At 46.6% G+C, this 27,804-nt stretch overlaps 1 protein-coding gene and 1 pseudogene across 1 annotated transcript in view; one reads left to right on the plus strand and one right to left on the minus strand.

Annotated features, from left to right (window-relative positions):
• Nucleotides 1-5,666: 5,666 nt before the first annotated feature.
• LOC101607938 lies at nucleotides 5,667-7,839 on the minus strand (annotated as a pseudogene).
• Nucleotides 7,840-9,613: 1,774 nt separating this feature from the next.
• The window catches only part of Acsbg1 (acyl-CoA synthetase bubblegum family member 1), an 83,874-nt gene continuing 65,683 nt past the window's right edge, over nucleotides 9,614-27,804 (plus strand). Inside the window, exon 1 of the mRNA XM_045160729.1 lies at nucleotides 9,614-9,796. Within this exon, the coding sequence (XP_045016664.1) occupies nucleotides 9,717-9,796 (80 nt within the window). The 5' untranslated portion in view covers nucleotides 9,614-9,716. The remainder of the gene's footprint in view (nucleotides 9,797-27,804) is intronic.

The raw sequence follows: 27,804 nt of genomic DNA on the forward strand, positions 1-27,804 counted from the left end.
TAATAAAATTTTTCAAAAAAGAGTGCCTTGGTTTATGATCTTCCTCTATTCTCCAACTCCAGAATAAACTCATTTTGCTTGAAGTGAGAGCTGTGTTTTCTCCACTAACAGTAGCCATATTTATTTTACAAGAAGAAACTAGATAAGCTTTTAATTTTTTTTTGTTCTTTTTCAAACTCAGTTAACCAGACTTCTCCTCCTTGTCCTTTCTGGCACTGTGTCCCAGCATTGACATTCGGTTGAGATGTATCCTTTGTCCCAGTCCCAGGTCATGGCCAGAATCTGTGCTCCTTGTTACAGATCTCCACATGGCTTCAGTCCATTGTCTTGTGACCATAATAAAATAGGCACACAGCCAGGTGTGGTGGACCACATCCTTTATCCCAGACCTCTATCTAATGAATTCCACATTAGCCCAGGCTAGAGTAAGACCCTACCTTGAAAAACCAAAAGAAAAAAAAAATTTTAATTTTTAAAGTACTGAAGAAATGGCTCAGTGGGTATGGTGCTTGCCTTCAGAACCCAAGGACCCGAGTTTGATTCCCCAATACCCATATAAAGCCATATGCACAGAGTGGCACATGCATCTAGAGTCCATTTGTAGTGGATGGAGGCCTTGGCCCTCCCATTCTCTCTGTCTCTCTTCTATCTCTCTCTGCTTGTAAATAAATAAATAAATAACTTTTTTTTTTAATTAGGCAGGTTCGATTCCCCAGTACCCACATAAAGCCAGATGCACAAAGTGGAGCATGCACCTGGAGTTCATTTGCAGTGGCTGGAGCCCTGTCTGCTCATTACTCTCTCTCTCTGCTTGCAAATAAATAAAAATATTTTTTAAAATTTTTTATTTATTTATTTGAGAGCGACAGACACGAGAAAGACCGGTAGAGAGAGAGAGAGAGAGAATGGGCACGCCAGGGCTTCCAGCCTCTGCAAACGAACTCCAGAAGCATGCGCCCCCTTGTGCATCTGGCTAACGTGGGACCTGAGGAACCAAGCCTCGAACCGGGGTCCTTAGGCTTCACAGGCGAGCGCTTAACCGCTAAGCCATCTCTCCAGCCCATAAAAATATTTTTTAAAGGTGGACATGCTCCAAAATGTCAGGGCAAGCAAATTTAGGAATTCAGCTAGCATCCAGAAAACAAAAAGACAGGGGAAAATAAAAAAATAAAAAAATAAAAGAGGAAAGGTTATACCTTTTGAATAAGAACTCAGAAAAGCAGGCAGGCTTGGCAGTAAGAGTGTGAGCTGCGTCTGGGGAGGGGTTTCTGGGGTGCACTGTTTCATTACGTGGATAAATCTTCCTCCTACCTCTTTAGCATGCCTATGGGAGGGGGTAGGCTCTTGGTTAGGTGATGGGCAAACTCACTCAGTTGGATTAACGCCTGTTTTGTTTTGTTTTTCCGAGGTAGGGTCTCACTCTAGTCCAGGCCGATCTGGAATTTACTATGTAATCTCAGGGTGGCCTTAAAGTCAGGGCGATCACTGAACCCAACCCCCTGTTAATACCAGGGAAACAAGAGGTTAAGTCAGCACTTCAATGACCTCCAAACCTAATGTCGGCCCAGCATTCCCACCAGCCAGTTCGCTTTTCACAGGGAGTAAGAGAGCCACTCTGGGAAGGCAGAAATCACAGGCCTTGTGTGGCCTTTGCTAGGGATCTAGGGCCTGGTTCACTTTCCTGGGTGACCTCAGGCTCCCCTTCCCTTCAGGTCCCCCCTGGCCCAGGAGGTGAGGTCTTTCTTTTCATTTTTTCTTTATTTATTAGAGAGAGAGAGAAAGAGGCAGGTAGAGAGAGAATGGGTATGCCAGGGCCTCCTGCCACCCCAGACAAACTCCAGACACAGGCAACACAATGTGCATCTGGTTTATGTGGGTACTAGAGAATCAAACCTGGGTCCTTAGGCTTCACAGGCAAGTGTCTTAACCACTAAGCCATCACTCCAGTCCCAAGATCTTTATTTTCACCACCTGCTTTGTTCTCCTTCCTCAGCTTTCATCTTTTTAAAAAAAAAAAAAATTATTTATTTATTTATTTGAGAGGGAGAAAGAAGCAGAGGGGGAGAGAGAAAGATAGAGTGAATGGGCACGCCAGGGCCTCCAGCCACTGTAAACGGACTCCAGATGCATGCGCTCCCTTGTACATCTGGCGTATGTGGGTCCTGGAGAGTCAAACCAGGCTCCTTTGGCTTAGCAGGAAAGAGCCTTAATCGCTAAGCCATCTTTCCAGCCCAGCTTTCAACTTAAAAAAAAAAAAAAAGTTTTATGTATTTATTTATTTATTTATTTCAGAGAGATAGAGAGAATGGGCACACCAAGGCTTCAAGCCACTGCAAATGAACTCCAGACACATGTGCCACTTGTGCATATGGCTTACGTGGGTTCTGGGGAATTGAACCTAGGTCCCTAGGCAAGCACCTTAACTACCAGACCATCTCTCCAGCCCCTCAGCTTTCATCTTGATCACGTCTTCTAAACTTCAAAGTCAGCCAAGAATTCCATCCTTTTCCCTCCTTCTGATTAAGTTCCCCCATGGTGGGGGCATACTGATGTCACCATGTGACATTTTCCCTGTCCCCTCTTGGCACAGCCAATCAGCTCCCTGGCCAGTCTCTCCCCATGACTTCCTCCTATCCAGCTGGAGCTGGCAGCAACCTTGGCCATCCTCCAGGACATCAACTCATGATACAAATAGTCTGCCCAAGGTCACAGGGGAGTGGGAGAAAGAGTCAGGCCTCCCGTCCAATGTACCTTCAACAGTATTGGGGAGGCAGCATTTGGGGGCTGTGATCCATGCCCTGAATCGCTTGGCGAGAGTCCAGTGTTTTCACAGTTGTCAGCCTTCCTCAGATAGGTCAGTATTACCTGTGACCCAGCTGGGCTCGAGGATCCTCTTGGAAGCATCTCAAAAGAATTCCGTCCAGGGCCTCCTGTACGCTATCTGCCCCGAATTGAATTTTGTTTGTTTTTGAGGTAGGGCTTCTCTCTAGCCCAGGCTGACCTGGAATTCACTATGTAGTCTCAAGGTGGCCTCGAACTCACAGCAATCCTCCTACCTCTGCCTCTGGAGAGCTGGGATTAAAGGTGTGTGCCACCATGCCCAGCCACACCCAGCTTCTGGATTGAATTTTGTCTTCCCAAAATGTATGTCTTCCCAGAGTCTCCAAAGGTGACCTTATTTGGAAATAGAGTTTTGCTTGTATAATTCATAAGATGAGATCAATATGGGATTAAAATGAGCCTTAGTCTGACGCCAGTTGCCCTTATGAAAAAAAAAAAACAAAAAACATGAGCCAGGCTGAGGAGATGGCTTAGCCGTTAAGGTGCTTACCGACAAAGCCAAATGACTCAGGTTCAATTCTCTAGTACCCATGTAAAGCCAGATGCACAAGGAGGCACATGCATCTGAAGTTTGTCTGTAGTGGCTGGAGGCCCTAGCCTGCCCATTTTTCTCTCTATCTGACTCTCTCTCTCTCCCTCTCCTTCTCTCAAATAAATAAAATACTTCTTTAAAAAAGCACAGAAGCTGAGCATTGTAACACACACCTTTAATCTGGCATTTTGGAAGATTAAAACAAAATAAGAGGACTGGAGAGATGACTTAGTGGTTAAGGCATCTGCCTGCAAAGCCAAAGGATCCCGGTTCGATTCTCCAGGACGTAAGCCAGATGCACAAGGGAACGCATGCATCTGGAATTTGTTTGTAGTGGCTGGATGCCCCGGTGCACCCATTCTCAATCACTGTCTCTCTCTCAAATAAATAAATTAATTAACTATATTTTAAAATTTTACATAAAAAAGAAAGAAATAGAAAAAGAAAAAGAGAAAGAAAAGGGGTCTAGAAGATAGCTCATCATTTAAAAGTGCTTGCTTAGAAACCCTGATGGTTTGGATTCAATTCCCCAGAACCCAATAAAGTCAGATGCACAATGTGGTCCATGTGTCTGGAGTTCATTTGCAGCAACAGGAGGCCCTGACATACACATTCTCTCTCTCTCTCTCAAATAAATAAATACTTAAAAGCCAAACGTGGTGGCACATGCCTTTAATCCCAGCACTTGGGAAGCTGAGGTAGGAGGACTGCTGTGAGTTCGAGGCCACCCTGAGACTACATAGTGAGTTCCAGATCAGCCTGGACTAGAGCACAACCCTACCTTGAAAAACAAACAAAAATAAATAAATATGTTAAAAAAAAAGAATAAGGACACAAAGTTAATAGATAGCTTAGCGGATGAAGCGCTTGCCACACAAGCCTAGATACCTGAATTGGGAGCCCCAGAACCCCGTGTAAAGGCAGAATCTGTCACCGCAGCTGGCCTGTGACGGGCAGGGAGGCAGAGATGCGGCTCCCAGGCCAGCTGACCTGCGGATGCAGCAGTGAGCAAGAGACCCTGTTTCCAACAAGGTGGAAGGTGAGGGCAGACATCCAAATTGTCCTTTGTGCCTTCCGACCGCTGTACATGCACTGCCATGCACACGCATCTTTGATAGCAACGGAATCATTCTTGACTCTGTCTTCCAGTCAGTGGGCTCCCCAGGTTCTTGTCTTAATGATTCAATGAATGAAATCCATAGACCATTGAGGGTGAAGGTTTTGGTTTTCCGAGGTAGGGTCTTGCTGTAGCCCAGGCTGACCTGGAATTCACTGTGTAATCTCAGGGTGGCCTCGAACTCATGGCGATTCTCCTACCTCTGCCTCCTGAGTGCTGGGATTAAAGGCTGCGCCACCATGCCTGGCAAAATACATACATATATATGTTTTTTTTTTTGAGGTAGGGTCTCACTATAGCCCAAGCTGACCTGGAATTCACTAAGGAGTCTCAGGGTGGCCTCGAACTCACAGCGATCCTCCCACCTCTGCCTCCCGAGTGCTGGAATTAAAGGCTTGCACACCACGCCTGGCTTCAAAAATATATTTTTTGAGGTAGTGTCTCACTCTAGACAAGGCTGACCTGAAACTAGACTCTGGGCTTGCTACCTGTGTAATTTCTTTAAACTAGGGTTAACATGACTGTAGCTCTCTTTATTACTCATTTCTCATCTGAATTTCTTTTCTTTTTTTTTTCTTTCGAGGTAGGGTCTCACTCTGGTCTAAGCTAAAATTCACTGCGGAGTCTCAAGGTGACCTCAAACTCACGACAATCCTCCTACCTCTGTGCCTCCCGAGTGCTGGGGTTAAAGGTGTGTGCCACCACGCCCGGCTTCATCTGAATTGCTTGATTTCTTCTTTGATAGCTCCCCATCTCTTCCTTAAGCCACCACCATCTGCTCTCTTAACTTTCTTCCACGGGGAAGCTCAGGGCACATGCCGTGTCTCTTCTAAATCTCCCTACACAAGCACCTACGTTCTATCTTCCACGTGTCTATGGCTCTGCCCAGCCCAGTCTCTTAAATGAATCTCATGGACTATGTTGTGTTTTCCTCAGGAGTGTGTTTTCTGCTTCCTACGTGCCTATGACTCTGCTGTAGCCTTCTCCCTAGATCCCAGTTTCCCTTAAATCAACCCCACAATTTGTAATTTTTCCCTAAATAAACTTAATAATTCATAATTTATCCTTCTTGAGACTGTTTTCTTCAATTCTTTATTAAAATAGGAGACAATCCAAAATTGGGGTTCTTAAATTTGGGGGACCCTCCTGAACCCCAAGATCCTATATCATATTGGCTCAAGTATCTTTCAGAATCTCTTCTTCCCTGCAAGGACCATCACAAGCATCATGCAATAATTGGCTTCCTCTCAGACCCATCTTGCAAAGTTCTCAGAATGCTTCGTTCCCAACAAAGCAAATTTCATGTCCAGGTGGGTCAGCCTAGGTGACTGCTTGTCCTGTGGCCTTTCTGGGGTGTCCAGATTCACCAGGAGGGTCAGGGTCATCTGCTTCTCCCTTTTCATCCCATCTTCTAAGTCTGGCAATTGTTCTTTCAAAAGCTGTCACGTGATGCGTGGCACCCTCAATGCCCTTTGTAACTCCAGCTTACACTGGCTATCAGCGTAGCTTGGCAAAGCTCTTGGCTTCTCGACATCTTTTCATAAATTTTTGTTCCCAGTAGATTAGACCAGTAGTTCAAGGAGTTCTAAAAGTAAGACACTACCAGAGTTACTTTTATCTTTTCTTTTCTTTTCTTTTCTTTTCTTTCTTTCTTTCTTTTTTTTTTTTTTTTTTTTTTTTTTGAGGTAGGGACTAACTGGCTCAGGTTGATCCGGAATTCACTGTATAGTCTCAGGGTGGCCTTGAACTCACAGCAGTCCTCCTACCTCTGCCTCCCAAGTGCTGGGGTTAAAGGTGTGTGCCATCATGCCTGGCTTATTCTTTTTTTTTTTTTTTAATTTTTGTTTTGTTCATTTTTTATTTATTTATTTGAGAGCAACAGACACAGAGAGAAAGACAGATAGAGGGAGAGAGAGAGAATGGGCGCGCCAGGGCTTCCAGCCTCTGCAAACGAACTCCAGGCGCATGCGCCCCCTTGTGCATCTGGCTAACGTGGGACCTGGGGAACCGAGCCTCGAACCGGGGTCCATAGGCTTCATAGGCGAGCGCTTAACCGCTAAGCCATCTCTCCAGCCCTTATTCTTTTATTTTTTAAAAGTTAATTTTGTTTATTTATTTGAGAGAGAGAGGGAGAAAGAGAGACAGGCAGATAGAACGGGTGCACCAGGGCCTCTAGCCACTGCAATGACCAAACTCTAGTGAATAAACACAACTGACACCTTGTGCATCTGGCTTTATGTGGGTCCCGGAGAATCAAATCTGGATCCTTTGGCTTCACAGACAAGTCCCTTAACTACCAAGCCATCTCTCCAACACCTTATTTATTTATTTATTTATTTATTTATTTATTTATTTATTTATTTATTTTTGAGAGCAAGAGAGAAGCAGATAGAGAAAGAGAGAATGGGCACACCAGGGCCTTCTGCCACTGCAAACAAACTCCAGACACATGTTCCGCCTCATGTATCTGGCTTATATGGATGCTGGAGAATGGAACCTGGGTCCTTTGGCTTTGCAGGCAAGTGCCTTAACCACTAAATCACTTCTCCAGCCACAGAGTTAAAAAAAAAAATAAAGTGGGCTAGAGAGATGGCTTGGTGGTTAAGGCACTTGCCTGCAAAACCAAAGGACTCAGGTTGGATTCCCCAGGACCCAGATGTATGAGGTGGCGCATGTGTCTGGAGTTTACAGTAGCTGGAAGCCCTGATGTGCCCATTCTCTCTCTCTGCCTCTTTCTCTCAACTAACTAACTAAATAATAAAATATTTAAAAATAAATAAATAAAATCACCACAAATGCTGGTGAGGGTGTGGGGATAGAGGAAGCTTTATTCGCTGTTGGTGGAGGTGTAAGCTGGTGCATGATTACTAAAAAAAAATATTTATTTGAGAGAGCGAGAGAAAATAAATGCCAGGGCCTCTAGCCACTACAAATGAACTCCAGAAACATGTGCCACCTTGTGCATCTGGCTTTACGTGGGTCCTGGGAAACGAACCTGGGTTCTTAGGCTTTGCAAGCAAGTGCTTAACTAAGCCATCTCTCCAGCCCCAAAGTTACTTTTACTACAGGATCTGGCAGAGGTAAATTGCAAATAGAATTTATATCCTCCTGAGGCCTCAGCTTCAAGAACACCTCCTGGCAACTCCACTGAGCGGCCACAGTAGTTTTCTGGCGTTGCTGACAGCCTGGCTAGCAGGAAGGGTGATTCCCATGAAGTCATTGCCAAGCTTGTAGTCTCCAATGCCATAGCTATATGTCAGCTCCGCAATAAAGTGATTGTCCCCAGGCTCCAATCCCACCATCGTCACTTCCCATCATAAGGCCCACTACCTGCAGCCTGGCAGCCATCTTCAAATCTCATGGTGGCCGGGCGTGGTGGCGCACGCCTTTAATCCCAGCACTTGGGCGTCAGAGGTAGGAGGATCACCATGAGTTCAAGGCTACCCTGAGACTCCATAGTGAATTCCAGGTCAGCTTGGGCTGGAGTGAGACCCTACATCAAGAAACAAACAAACAACAACAACAACAACAAACCTTCATGGCAGAGAGCTTTCATGCCCAGACATCCCAAAAGAAATGTGCCAAAGCTTGGCAAGCCACCATGACTCCCAGCACCACCCCACCTGTAAAGATTTTATTATTTATTTATCTAATTTTGAGGGAGGGTCTCATTCTAACCCATGCTGTCCTGGAGCTCACTTGTTAGCCTCAAACTCATTATCATCTTCCTATCAGCCTCCTGGGTGCTGGGATTATAAGCGTGAGCCACTGTGCCTGGCTTGGCAAGATTTTGTTACATAGAGAAGAAAAGAAAGCAGAGCTCCCACACTGCAGAAGGGAGTTCCCCAGAAATAGGAAACCCTTTTTAAGGAAAGTATAGCAGAAAGGTCCTACTTGGGAGATCCTGGCTGGGGAAAATCCACCCAGTGACTCTGTTTGGGATCTTTTAAGGGAATTTACTGAATAGGGGCTTTGCCAGTCAGACCAGCCCCCATGACAGGTGTCCAGGCGCCTTACCAGTTTTTCTGGGGAGGGAGATTTCCATTTACATCTCTAGAAAAGGGGAGCTCTACTGCCTGGTCTAGTCTCTGGCAAGATGGTGACTGTGAGGACTCCTTTAGGGAAGAGGAAGGGGGTGGGGAAGGGAAGGAAGGAAGGGGGTGAGGAAGGGAAGGAAGGAAAGAAGGAAGAAAAACCAGAGTTATACATCTACAAGCCAAGGCAGACCATGGCACCAGCTACCAACAAAAACCAGGAGAGGCCATCAGTCTTCCTGGGAGCCTCTGGGAGTTCATGCCTTGAGTTCAGGCTCTGGCCTCCAGAACGGTGGGGGAATTCATTTCTGTTGCTTGAAGCCACCCAGGTTTCAGATCTTAAGTTATGGCAGCCTTATACAGGGACTAATACACAGTTCATCTTGGAGGAGATTTCTGGGTTTTGGAGAAGGTGCCTGACCTGGTATATTTCCTGCATCTGTTTATGACACCCTCCCCCAGAACCAGCCACCAGCGTCCTGGCTTCGTTTAACTAAAGGGGCAGCTGCATCCGTGTACGTAGGTGTTCCTGGGTGGGCCCATTCTGGGGTCCCCTCTCATCTCTTCTATGAGCTATGTAGAGCGGTTCTCAAGGTTGGCAGGGTCTCTGTCTTGCCCCCAGACCAGGCTCCCTGGGAGCAGGCAACAGCCATGGGAGGCCCTCCCGGGTGCTCCAGCTCAGGGCCTGGAGAGGTGGGCAGAGCGGGGAGGGCCTCCTGGGTTAAGTTGAGGCTGCAGTGTGGGCATGGGCATCAACAGTCACTTCCGGCTCGGGGTTTAGATTTGTGCTGAGAATCCCTTTTGCTCCAAAGTGGCCCTTTAAAGACCGTGAGGAGGTTTTTCTGGGGGTCTAGAAGTCCCAAGCCCATTGGCCAGAATCTTCTGGGAGAACCAGGGCGGATTTGCATGAGAAAGAACACTGGCTTCATTGAAATTCTCCTCATCTTGAGTGCCACAAAACCAGAAAGAAAAGGAAAGTTTTAGTCCTGACCATTCGGAACTTCTAAAAATAGGGAGGAAATGGGCCCCTTTGGGTCACCCGAGGCACCGCCTACCGCCGCCCCTGCCCCCCCCCACTGCCCACTCAAGGCCAAGCTCTCACCGTGGGAGACTGCGCTGCCTCCAAGTGGATGCCCGCAGCAGATGCCACGCAGTTCTGGGTGTCTACGGCTGCCTGCCCAGAGACCCCAGCATGCCAGACAGCAGAGAAGCCCGGCAGGAGAACCAGCAGGGGACCAGCATGGGGACCACCCAGGACAGCCCGCAAACCAGGTAAGTCCAGGGTCAGGTCTCCGTTCATGGAACTGGGGCCAAGGTCAGTTCCAGACCCTAGGGTGCTGCGTGGTCCTGGGCAAGGGGCTCCTCTTTCTGAGTCTTCTTTCTCACCTGGATGGTCTGTAAGCTAGAAGAAGCACTGGATGGGGACACTTGTCTTTTGGGGTGCTGTTTAGTGTGCCTGCTCCTCTGGTGGCCACAAGGGGATCAGCTGAGGATCCCAGGAGTGTGAGCTGGAGGGTCCATCTCTTCAGTCAACAAGATGTTTCCGGGTCTCCCTGGGGAGTGACATAGGACACTCATGACAGATGAGATCAGGGAGGTACCCACAGCTCTGGCTCCAGCTTGGCAAGACCCTGGCCCTCCCTGTCTGTTGAAGTTTCCCAAAAGTCCTTCTAATAGGGAGGAAATCCAGGGCCCACAAATCCGTGTCCCCTGCCCACCCCATGGGGGTGGGGGTGGGAACAGAGGTTTTTCTCTTCTGTCTGGGGAACTGAGAGGGTGGTCTGGAGGCCCTGGGCAGTCCTTGGGGAGAGGAAAGCGTGGCTAAGCACAGGAATAATGGAAGATGCGGAGTGCTCTGGATGACTGGAGTATGCCCAGGCGAGAACAAGGCTAAAGGGAGGTCTGAGCCCTCAGGGTTGATTGGAAGCAAGTGTGGGTTCGGGCTATAAGAATATGGCTGCTGTCTTGGAGAGGGGGAAGGTCCAGTAGACAGTAGTACCTGTTAACTCTTGTTAACTACACAGAGCCTCTAGGGCGGTCCTTTGGGCAATCCCGCTAAGCCATGGTAGATTGCTCTCTGCCAAGAGGCAGCGCCCCCTCACCCTCAGGGCCTCTAAGAGTAAGAGACTAGCTCTGGCCCTGGACATGGTCCAGAGGCACAGACTGGCCTGATCCCTGGGGGGAGGGCAGACCTAAGTTCCTCCGAGCGGAGGGGGTGAGGGGAGAGGGACAGGCTTTGGGTCTTCTCTGGGCACTGTTGCCCATGGTTTAGAGAGCAAGGATTAGAAAACCACCCCATGAAATGTTCAGATACCTCAAAGGCTCATTCCTTAGAAAATGAAAAATAAAGGCTGAAGGAATGGCTTAGTGGTTAAGGTACTTGCCTGTGAAGCCTAAGGACCCCCGTTTGATTCCCCAGAACTCACAAAAGCCAGATTCACAGGGTGGCGCACGCGTCTAGAGTTTGTTTGCAGTGGCTGGAGGCCCTGGAACACCCATTCTCCCTCTCTCTCTCTCTTTGTCTCTAATAAATAAAATATATATTTTAAAATCTTTATAAAAGGAAAAATAGAGCTGGGCACAGTGTCACACACCTTTATCCCAGCACTCAGGAGGCAGGGGTAGGAGGATCACCACGCGTTCTAGGCCACCCTGAAAATACAGAGTGAATTCCAGGTTAGCCTGGGCTAGAATGAGACCCTACTTCAAAAAAACAAAAAAAAAAAAAAAAAAAGAGAAGAAGAAGAAAAGAAGGTCTGATGGTTCTCAAGGTCCTCTGCCCCTCCAAGGTGAGGGACCAAGTGGGGGTCAGTGGCCAGTCCTTTGTGAAGTCTGTGTCTTGGGGCCATGGTGAGAAGGGTCTGGACACTGAAGGAGGAAGCTGTGTACCTGGGCTCACGGAGCCTTGCCCTGCTTTGCTGATAACCCTGAGGTGACTGAACCTGGCACTCAGCCTTAGCCTGGGCAAGGTATGACTCTACCGTGGAAGGGTGAATAGCCTCAGGGTCCCATGGGGGAGACAAAGGCTGAAAACCCAGAGGTTGGAGTTCAAGTTCTCCTCCTTTCTTCCTGAGTGACCTGAGGTAAGTTGCTGAACTTCTCTGCACCTCAATGCCACCCTCTGTGCCAATTAAGAAAGAAGGCCAGACCTCTCTGGATGTTGATGAGCTGGCTGGGGTGCTTGAAGATGCTTCCAGAGCTAAAAGGCCACACACATGGCAAGCACGGCAACCCCAGAGCAACCGCTGGGGCTATCTTAGCAGCGGGCTGCAAAGCACTGGCCTTGGGATCCTGTCCAGCTTGGCTGTTCACCTATCTTGTAACCCTGGGCAACATACTCTCTTTGAGTCTCAGTTTCCCCATCTGTCGGTAGGGACAGGTAAACGTGCCCTAAGTCGCCTTGTGGACTATCTGTGAGGAAAGAACATTGTGGTAGTTTAAATAAATGTCCCCCGGGCTGGAGAGATGGCTTAGCAGTTAAGGCATTTGCCTGCAAAGCCAAAGGACTTCGGTTTGCTTCTCCAGGATCCATGTAAGCCAGATGCACAACGTGGCACATGCATCTGGAGTTTGTTTGCAGTGGCTGGAAGACCTGGTGTGCCCATTCCCCCCCCCTTCCTCTCTCTCAAATAAATAAGTAAAAATAAAGTATTTTAAAATAAATGTCCCCCCAGTAGATACAGGAGTTTTATTAAAGCTTCTTGCATTTCCAGCTACCTGGATGAAGGAGGCGTCACTGGGGACAGGTTTTAGGCTCCAGCCCTAAGATATGGTGGTGTATTTAAAATTCCAGTCCAGCTGGGCATGGTGGCGCACACCTTTAATCCCAGCACTCAGGAGGCAGAGGTAGGAGGATCGCCGTGAGTTTGAGGCCACCCTGAGACTACATAGTTAATTCCAGGTTAGCCTGAGCCAGAATGAGACCCTACCTAGGAAAAACCAAAATAAATAAGTAAATAAATAGAACTCCAGTTCAAAGAGACACAAAGTGCTTGAGCTTTGCCTAGCCTTTCTGAAGTGTGCTTGCTTGTGGTGTCGCTGGTGGCTTTTCTCTCTGTGTGGCCCTGTGAAAGCCGGCCAGCTTCTTCTGCCATTATGGAACTTCCCCTGGATCTGGAAGTTTCAATAAATCCCTTCTTCCTCCCATGAACTGTGTCTGGTCTGGAGGTTCATCCCAGCAGCGTGAGGCTGCCTGCTACAAACACTGTTCCTTTGCTGGATTGGGCTTTAAAGTCAGGGAGTTGCCCCAGCAGTTTTCCCTTGCTTCCTGTCCTCCAAGCCACACCATCCACAGAATTGTCATCAGCCTGCCTTTGCCCCCCACCGCACCCCATACCCCATGACCAGGGACAGCTGCTTACGACTCCTGTAGCCTAAGAGGGGCTTACCTACTTTCTCTCCCGGATGGTGCAGAGGGGCGGCCGCAGGTGGAGCCAGGGGAGGCTTTGCGCTGGCCTGATCCAAGTGATTCCTTCTCAAGCAGGAGGTGGCAGGTGTCTGGAAGGCGTCAGCCAAGGCCAGGCCCTGCTGCCTGAGTGGAGCCTGTCAGGGCTGCTTTAGCACCTGTGTTCTATGCCCTTTGAAGCTGTGGACCTAGATCATGGCATCTATCAGGGGCACGGCAGAGCATGCCCAAGGTCTAAATCTTGGACCCTATCCTGGACAGACACCAGCCTCCTGGCTAGAATAACCCATTAAAGAGAGCGGTCTTCAAAGGGACGCGAGGGGCTGAAGCGATGGCTTAGCAGTGAAGGAGTTGCAGTTCGATTCCCCAGGACCCACGTAAGCCAGATGCACAAGGGGGTGCGCATGTGTCTAGAGTTCATTTGCAGTGGCCAGAGGCCCTGGCGTGCCCATTCTCTCTCTCTCAGTAAGAAAACAAAACATACTTTATTTATTTATTTATTTTGGGTTTTCGAGATAGGGTCTTCATCTAGTCCAGGCTAACCTGGAATTTACTATGTAGTCTCAGGCTGGCCTTGAACTCACAGTGATCTTCCTACCTCTGCCTCCCAAGTGCTGGAACTAAAGGCATGCGCCACCACGCCCGGCTAGATAAAATATATTAAAAATAAATAAATAAGGACCTGACGAAGAGGCACTTAGTCCTAGGCTTACAGTGTGGTTGTGAAGGACTCCAAGTGGCCATCAGACAGGTTGGCTGGGGCCAGGCTAACTCATGGATCAGGAGAAACTGATGTGCCATGGCTGAGGGCAACCTGAGCCAGAGGAGGAGGCAAAGGGCCAGATAGGTGGGCAAGGAAGTGGCACAGGGTGGTAGGGGGTCTTTAGGAAATAAATCGGCAACGGCCAGTATGGGCTGGCCGTGGGGTGCCAGGAAGAATAAGCACCTCCAGGGGTCCTGGCTGTGCCTGGCTGGCTTTGAACTGCCCACGCTCACCCTAGGCTGCTACTCTCTTAGCACTACCTGCCAAAAACTGGGTTCCCAGAGGAATTCCCTAAGAGCCTAGGGTAGGGGACAACTAACAAGGCCATTCTCCCTAACAAAGGTTTCCAAGGATGGCAGCGAGTGAGCTCCCACCTCTGGGATCTGCTAGTTTAAGTGGGGTGATCAGGATGTGAATATTGCCATGAGGGCATAGGCGTGCTTAAGATCTGGAATACTCGGGACCTTCCAGTTCTGAAATTCTTTCCCACTCCCAACCTTTGATATGGACATATGGTTTTTCTTTTTATTCTCTTCATGCTTTATTTTTTTTAAAGTATGTTTATTTATTTATTTCCAATCAGAGAAAAAGAGAAGGGGAATGCCGGGCGTGGTGGCGTACTCCTTTAGTCCCAGCACTGGGGAGGCAGAGGTAGGAGGATCGCCACGAGTTCGAGGCCACCCTGAGACTACATAGTGAATTCCAGGTCAGTCTGGGCCAGAGTGAGACCCTACCTCAAAAAAAAAAAAAAAAAAAAAAAGGAGAAAGAAAAAGCGAAGGGTGGTATGGGCACACCAGGGCCTCTTGCCACTGCAAATGAATTCCAGATGCATGTGCCACTCTATCTGGCTTTACATGGGTGCTCAGGCTGACAGGCTTTTCAAGCAAGTGCTTTTAACTGTTGAGCCATCTCCCAGCCCATATTTCCTTTGTGCTTTAGTATCTCTGTTATTTTTCTGTTTTTATAATATACTCACTTATTAAAATTATTTATTGTTTAATATTCAGGCATTGTGCTAAGAGAATTATAGAACACATAGGCTAATTCCTGCCTTATGGAGTTCATATCCTTGCAGAAATGAGAGTTGTTAATAAATAATTATACAATTACTTCTTAAGCTATGGTATCATAGGTAACAAAAAGGGAAAATAATATGTAGACAATATGCTGAGGTGTGTCTTGGTGGCAGGTATATGCCAAGCATTCATAATATGTGGTTCCATTCCCACAAAAGAAAAGAAGATGTGGGCTGGAGAGATGGCTTAGCGGTTAAGCGCTTGCCTGTGAAGCCTAAGGACCCCGGTTCGAGGCTCAGTTCCCCAGGTCCCACGTTAGCCAGATGCACAAGGGGGCGCACGCGTCTGGAGTTCGTTTGCAGAGGCTGGAAGCCCTGGCGCGCCCATTCTCTCTCTCTCCCTCTATCTGTCTTTCTCTCTGTGTCTGTCACTCTCAAATAAATAAATAAATAAATAAATAATTAAGCAAAAGAAGATGGACGAACACATAATCAAACCACTGAATTATACACTTAAAAGTGGTTAAAATGGAGCCAGTCGTGGTGACACACTCTTTCATCCCAGCACTCAGAAAACAAAAGAAGTGGTTAAAATGGCAACTGTTATTTATTTTACCACAATAAATATGATTTTTAGGGCTAGAAAGATAGCGTAGCAGTTAAGCCACTTGCCCACAAAGCCTAACCACCCAGGTTTGATTCCACAGTACCACATAAATCCAGATGCACAAAGTGGTGCATGCATCTGGTGTTTGCTTGCAGTGGCTAGAGGCCCTGGTACACCCAGTCTCTCTTGTCTATTTGACAGAGAAAGAGGAAGGGAGAGAGAGAGAATGGGCACTCCAGGGCCTCCGGCCACTGCAAACAAACTCCAGACGCGTGCACCCCTTTGTGCATCTGGCTAATGTGGGTTCTGGGGAATAGAACCTGGGTCCTTTGGCTTTACAGGCAACCGTCTTAGCCACTAAGCCATCCCTCCTGCCCCAGAATTTACTACTTTATTTAAGAGAGTGAGGAGCTGGATGTGGTGGCACACACCTTTAATCCCAGCACTCGGGAGGCAGAGGTAGGAGGAGCACTTTGAGTTCAAGGTCAGCCGAAGAATACATAGTGAATTCCAGATCAGCCTAGTCTAGAGTGAGAACCTACCTTGAAAACCAAGGGGAGAGAGAGAGAGAGAGAGAGAGAGAGAGAGAGAAAGAGAATGGGCAAACCAGGTCCTCTAGCCACTGCAAATGATCTCCAGATGCATGAGCTACCTGGTCTTTTGGGCTTTTAATGTATTTTTTATTTATTTGCAAGTAGAGAAAGAGAGACTGAAAGAGAGAGAGAGAGAGAAATGCCTTACCAGGGCCTCTTGCCACTGCAGGCAAACTCCTGATGCATGTGCCACTTTGTGCATCTGCTTTACGTGGGCACTGGGGAATCGAACCCAGGACATCAGGCTTTGCTTGCAAGTGCCTTTAACCACAGAGCCATCTATCCAGCCCCCAGATCTGGCGGTCTTGAACATTGCGCATGTCAAGTGGCCGGCTTATATGGAGTGTGCTTTTCTGTGTCTGGATCCTTCCACCCATCACACTTGTGAGAGCCGCCATATCCTTTCATGAGCGCACGCTTGAACACGGGGTGGTTATAAACACCACGTGTTGCCTTTCATTCTGCTGAAGGACGTTGAGTCTCCTGTTTTAGTCCTTCCTATACCGAGACTTCTACGCCCACCTGCTAGGCAACATGAGACATTTTATTTCTCTTCTTGTCTCAAGATATTTATTTGGTCAGTTGGATGTGATGGTGCACCCCTTTAATCCATTTAGTCCCAGCTGAGGGAGGGGGAGGTCCTTCACTGAGTTCAACCTGGGCTACAAGGTCAGGTCCAGGCCAGCTGTTGCAGTCCGGTTCGCATTGCTGGTAGAAATCACCCAACCAAGAGCAGCTTCTGGGAAAAAGAGATTTATTTTGCCTTACAGGCTCGAGGGGAAGCTCCACGATGGCAGGGGAAAACGATGGCATGAGCAGAGGATGGGCATCACCCCCTGGCCAACATAAGGGAGGCCACAGCAACAGGAGGGTGTGCCAAACACTGGCATGGGGAAACTGACTATAAAGCCCATAAGCCCGCCCCCAATAATACACTCCCTCCAGGAGGCATTAATTCCCAAATCTCCATCAGCTGGGAACCTAGCATTCAGAACACCTAAGTTTATGGGGGACACCTGAATCAAACCACCACACCAGCCTTGGCTACATCGAGACCCTGCCTCAAAACAAAACCGCTCCTTTATTGTGAGTTCAAGGCCAGACTGGAACTGTAGAGTGAGTTCCAGGTCAGCCTGGGCTAGAGTCAGACCCTACCTTGAAAAAAGCCAAAACAAATACACAAACAAAAAAATCCTTAATCACATCTGTAATCCACCCCCCAAGATCATATTTATAAATTCCCAGAGATTAGGATATAGGTAATTTGAAGGACATTTTTAGTTACCATACTGGTGTTGGCAAGAGACCTCAGTTCTTTGCCGGTTGTTCTCACAGCATAGTGACTTGTGATTGGGCCTACTGGGGCTGTCTGAAAGTCTTTTTGTTTATATATATTTGATTTTTTGAGGTAGGGTCTCACTCTAGCCCAGGCTGACCTGGAATTCACTATGTAGTCTCAGGTGGCCTTGAACTCACGGCGATCCTCCTAACCCCTGCCTCCTGAGTGCTGGGATTAAAGGCGCGTGCCACCATGCCCAGCTAAAATATTTTTTTTAGTTATTATTTATTTACAAGCAGAGAGAGAAAGAGAAATAGAGCAAAGGGAGACAGATAGAATGGGTGCACTAGGGCCTCCAGCCGCTGCAAACAAACTCCAGGTGGCATGTGCCACTTTGTGCATCTGGCTTTACTTGGGCACTGAGGAATCAAACCCGGGTTGTTAGGCTTTGCAGGCAAGTTCCTTAACCGCCGTGTCACGCTCTCCGGCTCCTGAAAGTCTTTTCACTCGCGTGTCTGAAGCCTGCATTGGAACATTTCAGTGTGCTGAGAAGTGGACCCAATGGGGTACCTCACCATCATGCCTTCAGAGTAGCTAGACTTCTCACACAGCGGCTCAGAGACCCCAGATCACAGGCCTTGAGAGAGTCGAGAGGAAGAAACATTGCTTTTGCTGACCTAGTCTTGGAAGCTAGGTACTTCCCTTCACTGCGCTTATTAGGAGGCAGGCAGTAGACCAGCACATATTACAAGGAGGGGCGTTAGGCTCCACCTACTGACGGAAGGACTGTTAAGAATTTGCGGGTGTGGCTGGGGGCCATGGCACACGCTAGCACTTCAGGCCCCCTGGAGACCGAAGCACAAGGATTGCAAATTTCAGGCCAGCCTGGGCTACACAGTAAAATCCATCTGCTGTCAGGACTATAGTCTGTCCTAGCAGTTTTCTGGTGACAAATCTTCTCATCTTTTCTTTTTCTTTTTCTTTTTTTTTTTAAATTATTTATTTATTTATTTACAAGCAGAGAGAGATAGAAGAGAGACAGACAGAGAGAATGGGCGTGCCAGGGCCTCTAGCGGTTGCAAATAAACTGCAGATGCATGTGCTGCTTTGTACACCTGACTTTATGTGGTTACTGGAAAATCGAACCTGGGTCATTAAGGTTTGCAGGCAAGCACCCTAACCGCTGAGCCATCTCTCCAGCTTCCCACCTTTCATTTAATGAAAAGCATCATTATTTCACCATATATATATATATATATATATATATATATATATATATATATATATTTAATTCTTTTTTTCCTGAGGCAGGGTCTCACTCTAGCCAGAGCTGACCTAGCACTCACTCTAATCCCAAGCTGGCCTCAAGCTCATGGTGAGTCTCCTGAGTGCTGGCATCAAAGGTGTGCACCACCACACCCCTGGATTTTTCACCTTATTTTTAATCATATCTTTATTTATTTATTTATTTGAGAAGCAGATAGAGAGAGAAAGAGAGAATGGGCAATGCCAGGGCCTCTAGCCACCGCAAACAAACTCCAGACACATGTGCCACCTTGTGCATCTGGCTTACATGGGTCCTGGGGAATTGAACCTGGGTCCTTTGGCTTTGCAGCAAGTGGTTTAACTGCTAATCCATCTCTCCAGCCCATTTTTATTTATTTATTTTTTTAATATAAATTTTTCTATTTTTTGTGTGACATCTTTTTTTTTTAAATTTATTTATTTATTTGAGAGCAACAGACACAGAGAGATAGACAGATAGAGGGAGAGAGAGAGAGAATGGGCGCGCCAGGGCTTCCAGCCTCTGCAAACGAACTCCAGATGCGTGCGCCCCCTTGTGCACCTGGCTAACGTGGGACCTGGGGAACCGAGCCTCGAACCAGGGTCCTTAGGCTTCATAGGCAAGCACTTAACCGCTAAGCCATCTCTCCAGCCCTTTTGTTCATTTTTTATTTATTTATTTGAGAGTGACAGACACAGAGAGAAAGACAGATAGAGGGAGAGAGAGAGAGAATGGGTGCACCAGGGCTTCCAGCCACTGCAAATGAACTCCAGATGCATGCACCCCCTTGTGCATCTGGCTAACGTGGGACCTAGGGAACCGAGCCTCGAACCGGGGTCCTTAGGCTTCACAGGCAAGCGCTTAACCACTAAGCCATCTCTCCAGCCCCATTAGTCTCTTTTTAAATTTGATGTCATCATCAGGTCCCTGAGCCTTGGAGGGTGTGATAGAGATGTCTCAGTGCTGAACACACTAATTTCATTTTTTTCAAACACTTCTGAAAAATATTTTATTTTTACTTATTTGAGAGAGAAAGAAGCAGATAGAGAAAGAATGGGTGTGCCAGGGCCTTCTGCCACTGCAAATGAACTCCAGACACATGCACCACCTTTTTGCATCTGGTTCATGTAGGTCCTGGGGAATAGAATCGAGGTCCTTAGTGCTTTGACCACTAAGCCATCTCTCCAGCCCGCAAACACTTTTCCTGTGATGGATTTAAGTGTGACCTTTAGATCCAGTTGCTGTTTAGTGATCTGTAATTTCTAGATTTTTGTACATAATTTGTAAGTTGATGTTTCTTACCAAACTTTAAAAGAATATAGACATAATGCCTTTAAATATCTCTGCCCTAGTCTCTCTTTCCTTTACTCAGTAACTCCACATAAATGTATATTTAATAAATATACATTTGATAATTTAAAATTTGTTCATCAAAATTTACCAAATTGTCACATTTGATAAATTTGATATTGTTTCATAGGTTATGGTGAACTTGTTTATGTTTTCTTTAAATAGAACAGCTTTTGAGACATATTTACATATATAAAACTCATCTGTTTGAAATGAACATTTTCCTTATCCTAAACCCAAGCCCATCAGCTGCCACTTCCCATTTCTTTCAATGCTTTTCACCTGTGGAGACCACGCATTTGTCCCTATAGATTTGTTTGTTTGTTTGTTTGCTTGTTTTTTGTTTTTTTCGAGGTAAGGTCTCATTCTAGCCCAGGCTGACCTGGAATTCACTATGGAGTCTCAGGGTGGCCTCAAACTCACAGTGATCCTCCTACCTCTGCCTCCTGAGTGCTGGGATTAAAGGCGTGCGCCACCACGCCCGGCTCCTATAGATTTTTCTCCCCTAAGCATTTCATTTATATGGGTGGATATATGATCTATTATGGTGACTTTTTTTTTTTTTTAAAGTAGGGTTTTAGTCTAGCTCAGGCTGACCTGCAATTCACTATGTAGTCTCAGGGTGGCCTCAGACTCAAGATGATTCTCCTATCTCTGCCTCCAGTGCTGGGATTTAAAGTGTGTACCACCATATCTGTTTTTTGTTTTGTTTTGTTTTTACTATATTGAATTTTAAAATACATATATTTGAGAGAGAAAAGGTGAGAAAAAAGAAAGAAAGAATGACTGGACACACAAGGGCCTCTAGCCACTGCAAACCAATTCCAGATGCATGTGCCACCTTGTGCGTCTGGTTTAATATGGGTACCGGGGAACTGAACCCCGGTCTTCAGACTTTGTAGGCATCTCTCCAGCCCTGGGCTGACTTTTTCTTTCACTTAACACTAATGTTTTCACAATTCATGTATGTTGTAGTGTCTGTGATACGCAGGCTGACCTTGAACTCATGGCAGAACTGCCACAGCCTCCCTAGTGCGGGGATTACAGGCACGACACACCATACCCGACAGACAGCATTTCATTTCTTTTACGGCTGCATCCTATTCTGTTCAATCTCATATTTTGTTTCCCTTTTCATAAGTTGATGGACATTTGAAGGTGTTGCGGGTTTGGGCTCTTATGAATAACGCTGCCGTCCAGGTTTTGGTGTAGACACCTGGTTTCTCTTCTCTTCGGCATATGCCTAGGAGCGGGTCATATGCAAGCTCGGCACCAAAGCATTAGAGGAGCTGCGAAACTGTTTTCCAAAGCAGCTGCACACACCAGCACTTGGGAGGATTCCAGTTCCTCCACCTTTGGCAACGCCCTTAATCTTTCTGAGTTCAGCAATCCTCACAGGTGTGAGGTGCTATCTCATGTGGTTTGGACCTGATGGCTGACGATGTTGAGTAACTTTTGAAGCATTCTTTTTGTCCATTTCTATATCTTCTTTTAAAAAGAAATTAAAATTATTATTTTTTTGAGGCAGGGTCTCACGCTAGCTCAGGCTGACCTGGAATTCACTATGTAGTCTCAGGGTGGCCTCGAACTCACGGCGATCCTCCTACCTCTGCCTCCCCAGTACTGGGATTAAAGGCGTGTGCCATCTCGCCCTGCTAAAAAATATTTTTATTTACTTGTGAGAGTGACAGTGAGTACACAATTGGGAGTGGCAGGGCCTCTTGCCAGTGCAAGTAAATGAACTCCAGGTACATGAGCCCACCATTTGTGCATCTGGTTTCACATGGGCACTGGGGCATTGAGCCTGGCCTAGCAGACTTTGCAAGCAAGTGCCTTTAACCATTGAGCAGTCTCTTCAGCCCATTTCTATATCTCCTCCTCCTCCTCTCCCTCCTCCTCCTCCTTCTTCTTAAGGTAGAGTCTTGCACTAACCCAAGCTGACCTGGAACTCACTCTGTAGAATCAGCTGACTTCAAACTCCTGAGTGCTGTAATTAAAGGCACATGTTATCATACCTGGCTTTCTATACCTTCTTTGTTTAAAAAAATGTTTATTCAAATATTTTCCAGGTTTTAATTGGATTATTTATCTTTTTGTTTGTTTGTTTGTTTCTTGAGGTAGGTTTTCACACTCTAGCATAGGCTGATCTCGAATTCACTAGGTATTCTCAGGGTGGCCTGGAACCTACCCCTCACTCTTGGATTCTGGGATTAAAGGTGTGCGCTACCACACCCAGCTTTTTTTTGTTTATTATTGATTTATAAAGGTTTACATATCTAAATACAATTCCCTTACCACAAGTCTGATTTGCAAATATTTATGCTCATTTTTCTGGGTTTTCCTGTTTTTGATAGTATCCCTTGAAGTTCAAATGGCTTCAGTTGTTTTTTGTTAAGTTTCACTGTTTAATTATTTATTTATTTGAGAGCAACAGACACAGAGAGAAAGAGGCAGAGAGAAAGAGAGAGAATGGGCCTGCCAGGGCCTCCAACCACTGCAAACGAACTCCAGATGTGTGCACCCCCTTGTGCATCTGGCTAATGTGGGGCAGGGGAATCGAGCCTTGAACAGGGGTCCTTAGGCTTCACAAGCAAGTGCTTAACCACTAAGCCATCTCTCCAGCCCAGCTTTAGTTTTGATAAGTCTAATTTATCTGTTTTTCTTTTGTTGCTTGCATTATGGGTATAATAGCTAAGATATCTTAACTCAGTGTTATGCTATTTACTTATACTTTCTTCTAACATTTCAAAATATTTTATTTATTTATTTATTTGAGAGAAAGAGGGAGGGAGGGAGAGAAAGAAGAGGCAGATAGAGAGAGAGACTGGCATGCCAGGGCCTACAGCCACTGCAAACAAACTCCAGATGCATGCACCACCTAATGCATCTGGCTTCCGTGGGTCCTGGGGAATTGAACCGGGCTCCTTAGTCTTCACAGGTAAGTGCCTTAACTGCTAACCCATTTCTCTAGCCCTCTTCTAACATTTTTTAAAATATTTTTTGTGAGCCGGGCGTGGTGGTGCACGCCTTTAATCTCAGCGCTCGGGAGGCAGAGATAGGAGGATTGCCATGAGTTCAAGGTCACCCTGAGACTTTCATATATATATTCATTGACAAAAGCACTTTCTTTTTTAATTTTATTGATTTATTTGCAAGCAGAGAGAGAGAGAGAGAGAGAGAAAAGAGAGATAATGGGCACACCAGGGCCTCCAGCCACTGCAAATGAACTCCAGATGTATGTGCCCCTTGGGCATCTGACTTGCGTGGGTCCTGGAGAATTGAACCTGGATCCTTTGGCTTCGCAGGCAAATGCCTTAACCGCTTAGCCATTTCTCCAGCCCAAGTACTTTCTTTTTTTAAAAAAATAGCCAGGCATGGTGGCACACACCTTTAATCTCAGCATTTTGAACACAGAGGTAGGAAGATTGCCATGAGTTTCAGGACAGCCTGAGACCACATAGTGAAGCCAGGTCAGTCTGGGCTAGAGTTGAGACCCTACCTCAAAAAACCAATATGTATTTACTTAGAAGGATTCTAGGAGAGAGAGAAACAGAGAGAGAGAGAGAGAGAGAGAGAGAGACAGGGACAGAGTCAGAGAATGGGCACACCAGGGCCTCTTGCTGCTGCAGACAAATTCCAGGTACATACACCATTTTGTACATCTGACTTGAAGTGGGCACTGCTTCCTAAACAAGCTCCTTTAACTGCTGAGCCATCTTCCAGCCCTTCATCTTTCAGGTTTTAATCAGAGATTGCACCTTCCTTATAGTTTGCAATTTTTGTGCTTGCATGTGCATGTTGAGTATTGTGTGGTGTGTGTGTGATGTGTGGTTATGTATGTGTGTGCAGACGTGTGCACCACATCCATGTGAATGCAGAAGCCAGAGAGAATGTCAGGTGTCCTCTCTTTTTTTAGAAGTAATTTTTAAAAATTGTTATGGTTTTATTTATTTATTTATTTGAGGGAGGGAGAAAATGGGCATGCATACTTACAGTGGCCTCTAGCCACTGTAAGTAAATTCCAGACACACGTGCCACCTTGTGCATCTGGCTTTACGTGGGTACTGATCAATCAAACCTGTGTTGCTAGGCTTTCCAGGCAAGTGCCTTAACTGCCGAACCATCTCTCCAGCCCCCAGAAGCCCTTGTTTTGTTTGTTTTTCTTAAAGAAATTTTTTTAAATTATTTATTTATTTATTTGAGAGCGACAGACACAGAGAGAAAGAGAGATAGAGGGAGAGAGAGAGAAAGGGTATGCCACGGCTTCCAGCCTCTGCAAACGAACTCCAGATACATACGCCCCCTTGTGCATCTGGCTAATGTGGGACCTGGGGAACCGAGCCTCGAACCGGGGTCCTTAGGCTTCACAGGCAAGCGCTTAACCGCTGAGCCATTTCTCCAGCCCAAGTCCTTGTTTTTTTGCTCATCCATTTCCTTCCTTCATACCGGATCAATCCCTCACCTTGGAGCTACTGTCTGAAAGCAAGCCCCCGCAATTTCCCATTCTCTCTACTCACAGACTGGGGTTATAGACATGCATAGCCACAGTCAAATTTTTACATGACTTCTAGCGAGTCAAACATGATGGTCTCTGGCCCAAGAGGCCCTGGTGCCTAAGTGGCAAGTGTTCATAACTACTAAGCAATTTCCTCAACTCTTACTTTGCATTTTTTATGTTGAGATTATCTATTTGTTCATCAATGGTGTCTATTGTTTTTCTTTAGTTCTCAAATTTGCCTTAATAGTTGCTATAGTGTTGGGCATGGTGGCGCACACCTTTAATCCCAGCACTTAAGAGGCAGAGGTAGGAAGATTGCTGTGAGTTCGAGGCCATCCTGAGACTACATAGTGAATTCCAGGTCAGCCTGGGCTAGAATGAGACCCTATCTTGAAAAAAAAACCAAACAGAAGTTGCTGTAAAGTCCTGGCATGCTTACTTTTATATCTGAGTCATATTAAAGTCTGTTGACTGTTTTGGGTTTTTTTTTCCTTGATTTTTGCATTTTATCAAATACTTAGTCAATCTTTGCTGCATGCTAGATGCCATTCATGGCATGTTGAAGAGAATAAGAGTATGCTGGTTTGAAGATCTTTCAAATACAGGCCTGGAGAAGATGGCTTAGTGGTTAACAGGCTTGCCTGCAAAGCCAAAGGACCCCGGTTCAACTCCCCAGGACCCACATAAGCCGGAGGCACATGTGTCTGGAGTTCTTTTGCAGTGGTTGGAGGTCCTGGTGTGCCCATTCTCTCTCTTTCTCTCAAATAAATAAATAAATAAAATATTTAAAAAATACATGCACATTAAACGAGTGCCTTATCCACAGTGTCTGCCGTTCTGGGTCAGTTCCTTATAGGAAATGCCACATTGCTGAGACATGTGGAGAGAAGTTGGGGTACCATAGAGCCTCACTCAGTTTGAGGCAGGGCAGATTAAGAACATGAAATCTGGGCTGGAGAGATGGCTTAGCAGTTAAGAGCTTGCCTGTGAAGCCTAAGGACCCCGGTTCGAGGCTCGATTCCCCAGGACCCATGTTAGCCAGATGCACAAGGGGGCACATGTGTCTGGAGTTCGTTTGCAGTGGCTGGAGGCCCTGGCATGCCCATTCCCTCTCTCTCTGCCTCTTTCTCTCTCTGTATGTCGCTCTCAAATAAATAAACGAAACAAAAAATTTAAAAAAAGAAGAACATGAAGTCTGGGGGCTGGAGTACAGCTCAGTGGTAGAGAGTTACCCAGCAAGTACAAGACTCTGGGTTCCATCCCCCACACCACCCCCCAACACACACATCTGTCAGACTGCCCCATTACTAGCGACATGACATCTGGCGATTTATTTCACCTCCCCACACTTCCATTCCCTCATAAGATGGGGATCATGGTTCAGTAGCTCCCTGTCAGGACTATTGAGATAACTACATGAGCCAGTACCTGCAGGGTAGTCGGAATATTGTCTGGCACATACAAGTGCCCAGGGAGTGTGTGTGTGTGTGTGTGTGTGTGTGTGTGCGCGTGTGTGTGTGCGTGTGTGTGTGCATGTGCACATGCCACAGCATGCATGTGGCACTCAGAAGACAACATTAGTTGTCTAGCCTTCACCTCGTTTGAGACAGGGTCTCCCAGGTTTCACCCTAGCAAATGCCATGGCCTGCCACCTCCCTTCTTGCTGGAGAAATTGCTGGGGTTCCAGATGCTCACGCCACAGCGTCTGCATTGACGGGGATTCTAGGGGCTCCACATTCATGCTTGTGCCAAGTGCTTTATCCACTGATCCACCTCCCAGCCTAAGTCTCAGTTGTTAGGGAGAGAGAGAGAGAGAATGGGCGCACTGCAAACGAGCTGCAGACACATGGCCACTTCGTGCATCTGGCTTTATATAGGTACTGGGGAATCAAACCTGGGCCAGCAGGCTTTGCAAGCAAGTGCTGTTTACCACGTACCTCAAAAGGACAAAACAAAATGAAAGGCAAATGATGGGGAGATGGCGATTTTCTGGTAGTCGTTGGAAAAGAATCATGTCAACTCTAAACTGCACCTTGCTGTCCCTGTAGTGATCAGGCCCATCAGTTGGCAGTTATCTGTGTCTGCCATAAATTCCACATAAGAAGAAGGCTTAATTAAGATTTAATGTACATACTTTATTTATACACAACAAATTTTCAAACCATTAAATGGAAGATTGTATCAAAAAATGGGTCTAAGGGCTGGAGAGATGGCTTAGCGGTTAAGGCGCATGCCTGCGAAGCCTAAGGACCCAGGTTCGATTCTTCAGGTCCCACATACGCCAGATGCACATGGTGGCACATGCATCTGGAGTTCATTTGCAGAGGCTGGAGGCCCTGGTGCACCCATTCTCGATCTCTCTATCTGCCTCTTTCTCTCTCTATCAGTCTCAAATAAATAAATAAAAATAAACCCCAAAAATGGGCTTAAGCCAGGTGTGGTGATGCACACCTTTAATCCCAGCACTCAGGAGGCAGAGGTAGGAGGACTGCTGTGAGTTCAAGGCCACTCTGAGACTACAGAGTGAATTCCAGGTCAGCCCAGACTAACGCGAGATCCTACCTCAAAACAAACAAACAAACAAAAAAATGGGTTTTGAAGAACCTGAGATAACTTCTCACCTCTTTCCTCCTCATCCCTGTCCTGCCGCACCCCATCACCCAGTGGGCCCAGCCTTCCATGTACAGGTGGCTGGTTAAGGACACAAGCTCCGAAGCCCGTTTACTTGAGTTTGTATCTGATTCTACTGAGCAAAAGGCCTCGGGTAATTTCCATTATTAACCACATCTGTTGCCTCATCTATAAAATGGGGACAGTGACAATAATCCACTGGGCTGTCACGAGGGTGCCTGTGTCCACACACATAAGGTGCATAGTACATTGCTTGACACCAGTAAGTGCTGCACACGGGTGAGTGGCTAACTTGCAGCCTTCTTCTTTCTTTCTGTTTGTTTTCTTGAAGATTTTTCTTCATTTATTTGCAAGCAGAGAGAGAGAGAGATAAAGAGAAACAAGACAGAGGATGGGTGCACCAGGGCCTCCAGCAACTGCAAACGAACATCAGATGCACGCACAATTTTGTGTATCTGGTTTTATGTGGGTACTGGAGACTCGAACCCAGATCGTTAGGCTTTACAGGCAAGTGCTTTAACTGTTGAGCCATCTCTCCAGCCCTTCTTTTTTTATTTTTATTTTTTATGTTTTTTGTTTATTTTTATTTATTAGAGAGTGACAGGCAGAGAAAGAAAGAGGCAGTTAGAGAGAGAGACAGAATGGGCCCGCCAGGGCTCCAGCCACTGCAAACGAACTTCAGACGCGGGCGCCCCCTTGTACATCTGGCTAACGTGGGTCCTGGGGAATTGAGCCTTGAACTGGGGTCCTTAGGCTTCACAGGCAAGCACTTAACTGCTAAGCCATCTCTCCAGCCTTCTCTAGCCTTTCTATCTGCCTCTTTCTCACTCAAATAAGTAAATAAAATACATAT

This window comes from Jaculus jaculus, chromosome 10, assembly GCF_020740685.1.
Source record: "Jaculus jaculus isolate mJacJac1 chromosome 10, mJacJac1.mat.Y.cur, whole genome shotgun sequence".
NCBI lineage: Eukaryota > Metazoa > Chordata > Mammalia > Rodentia > Dipodidae > Jaculus > Jaculus jaculus.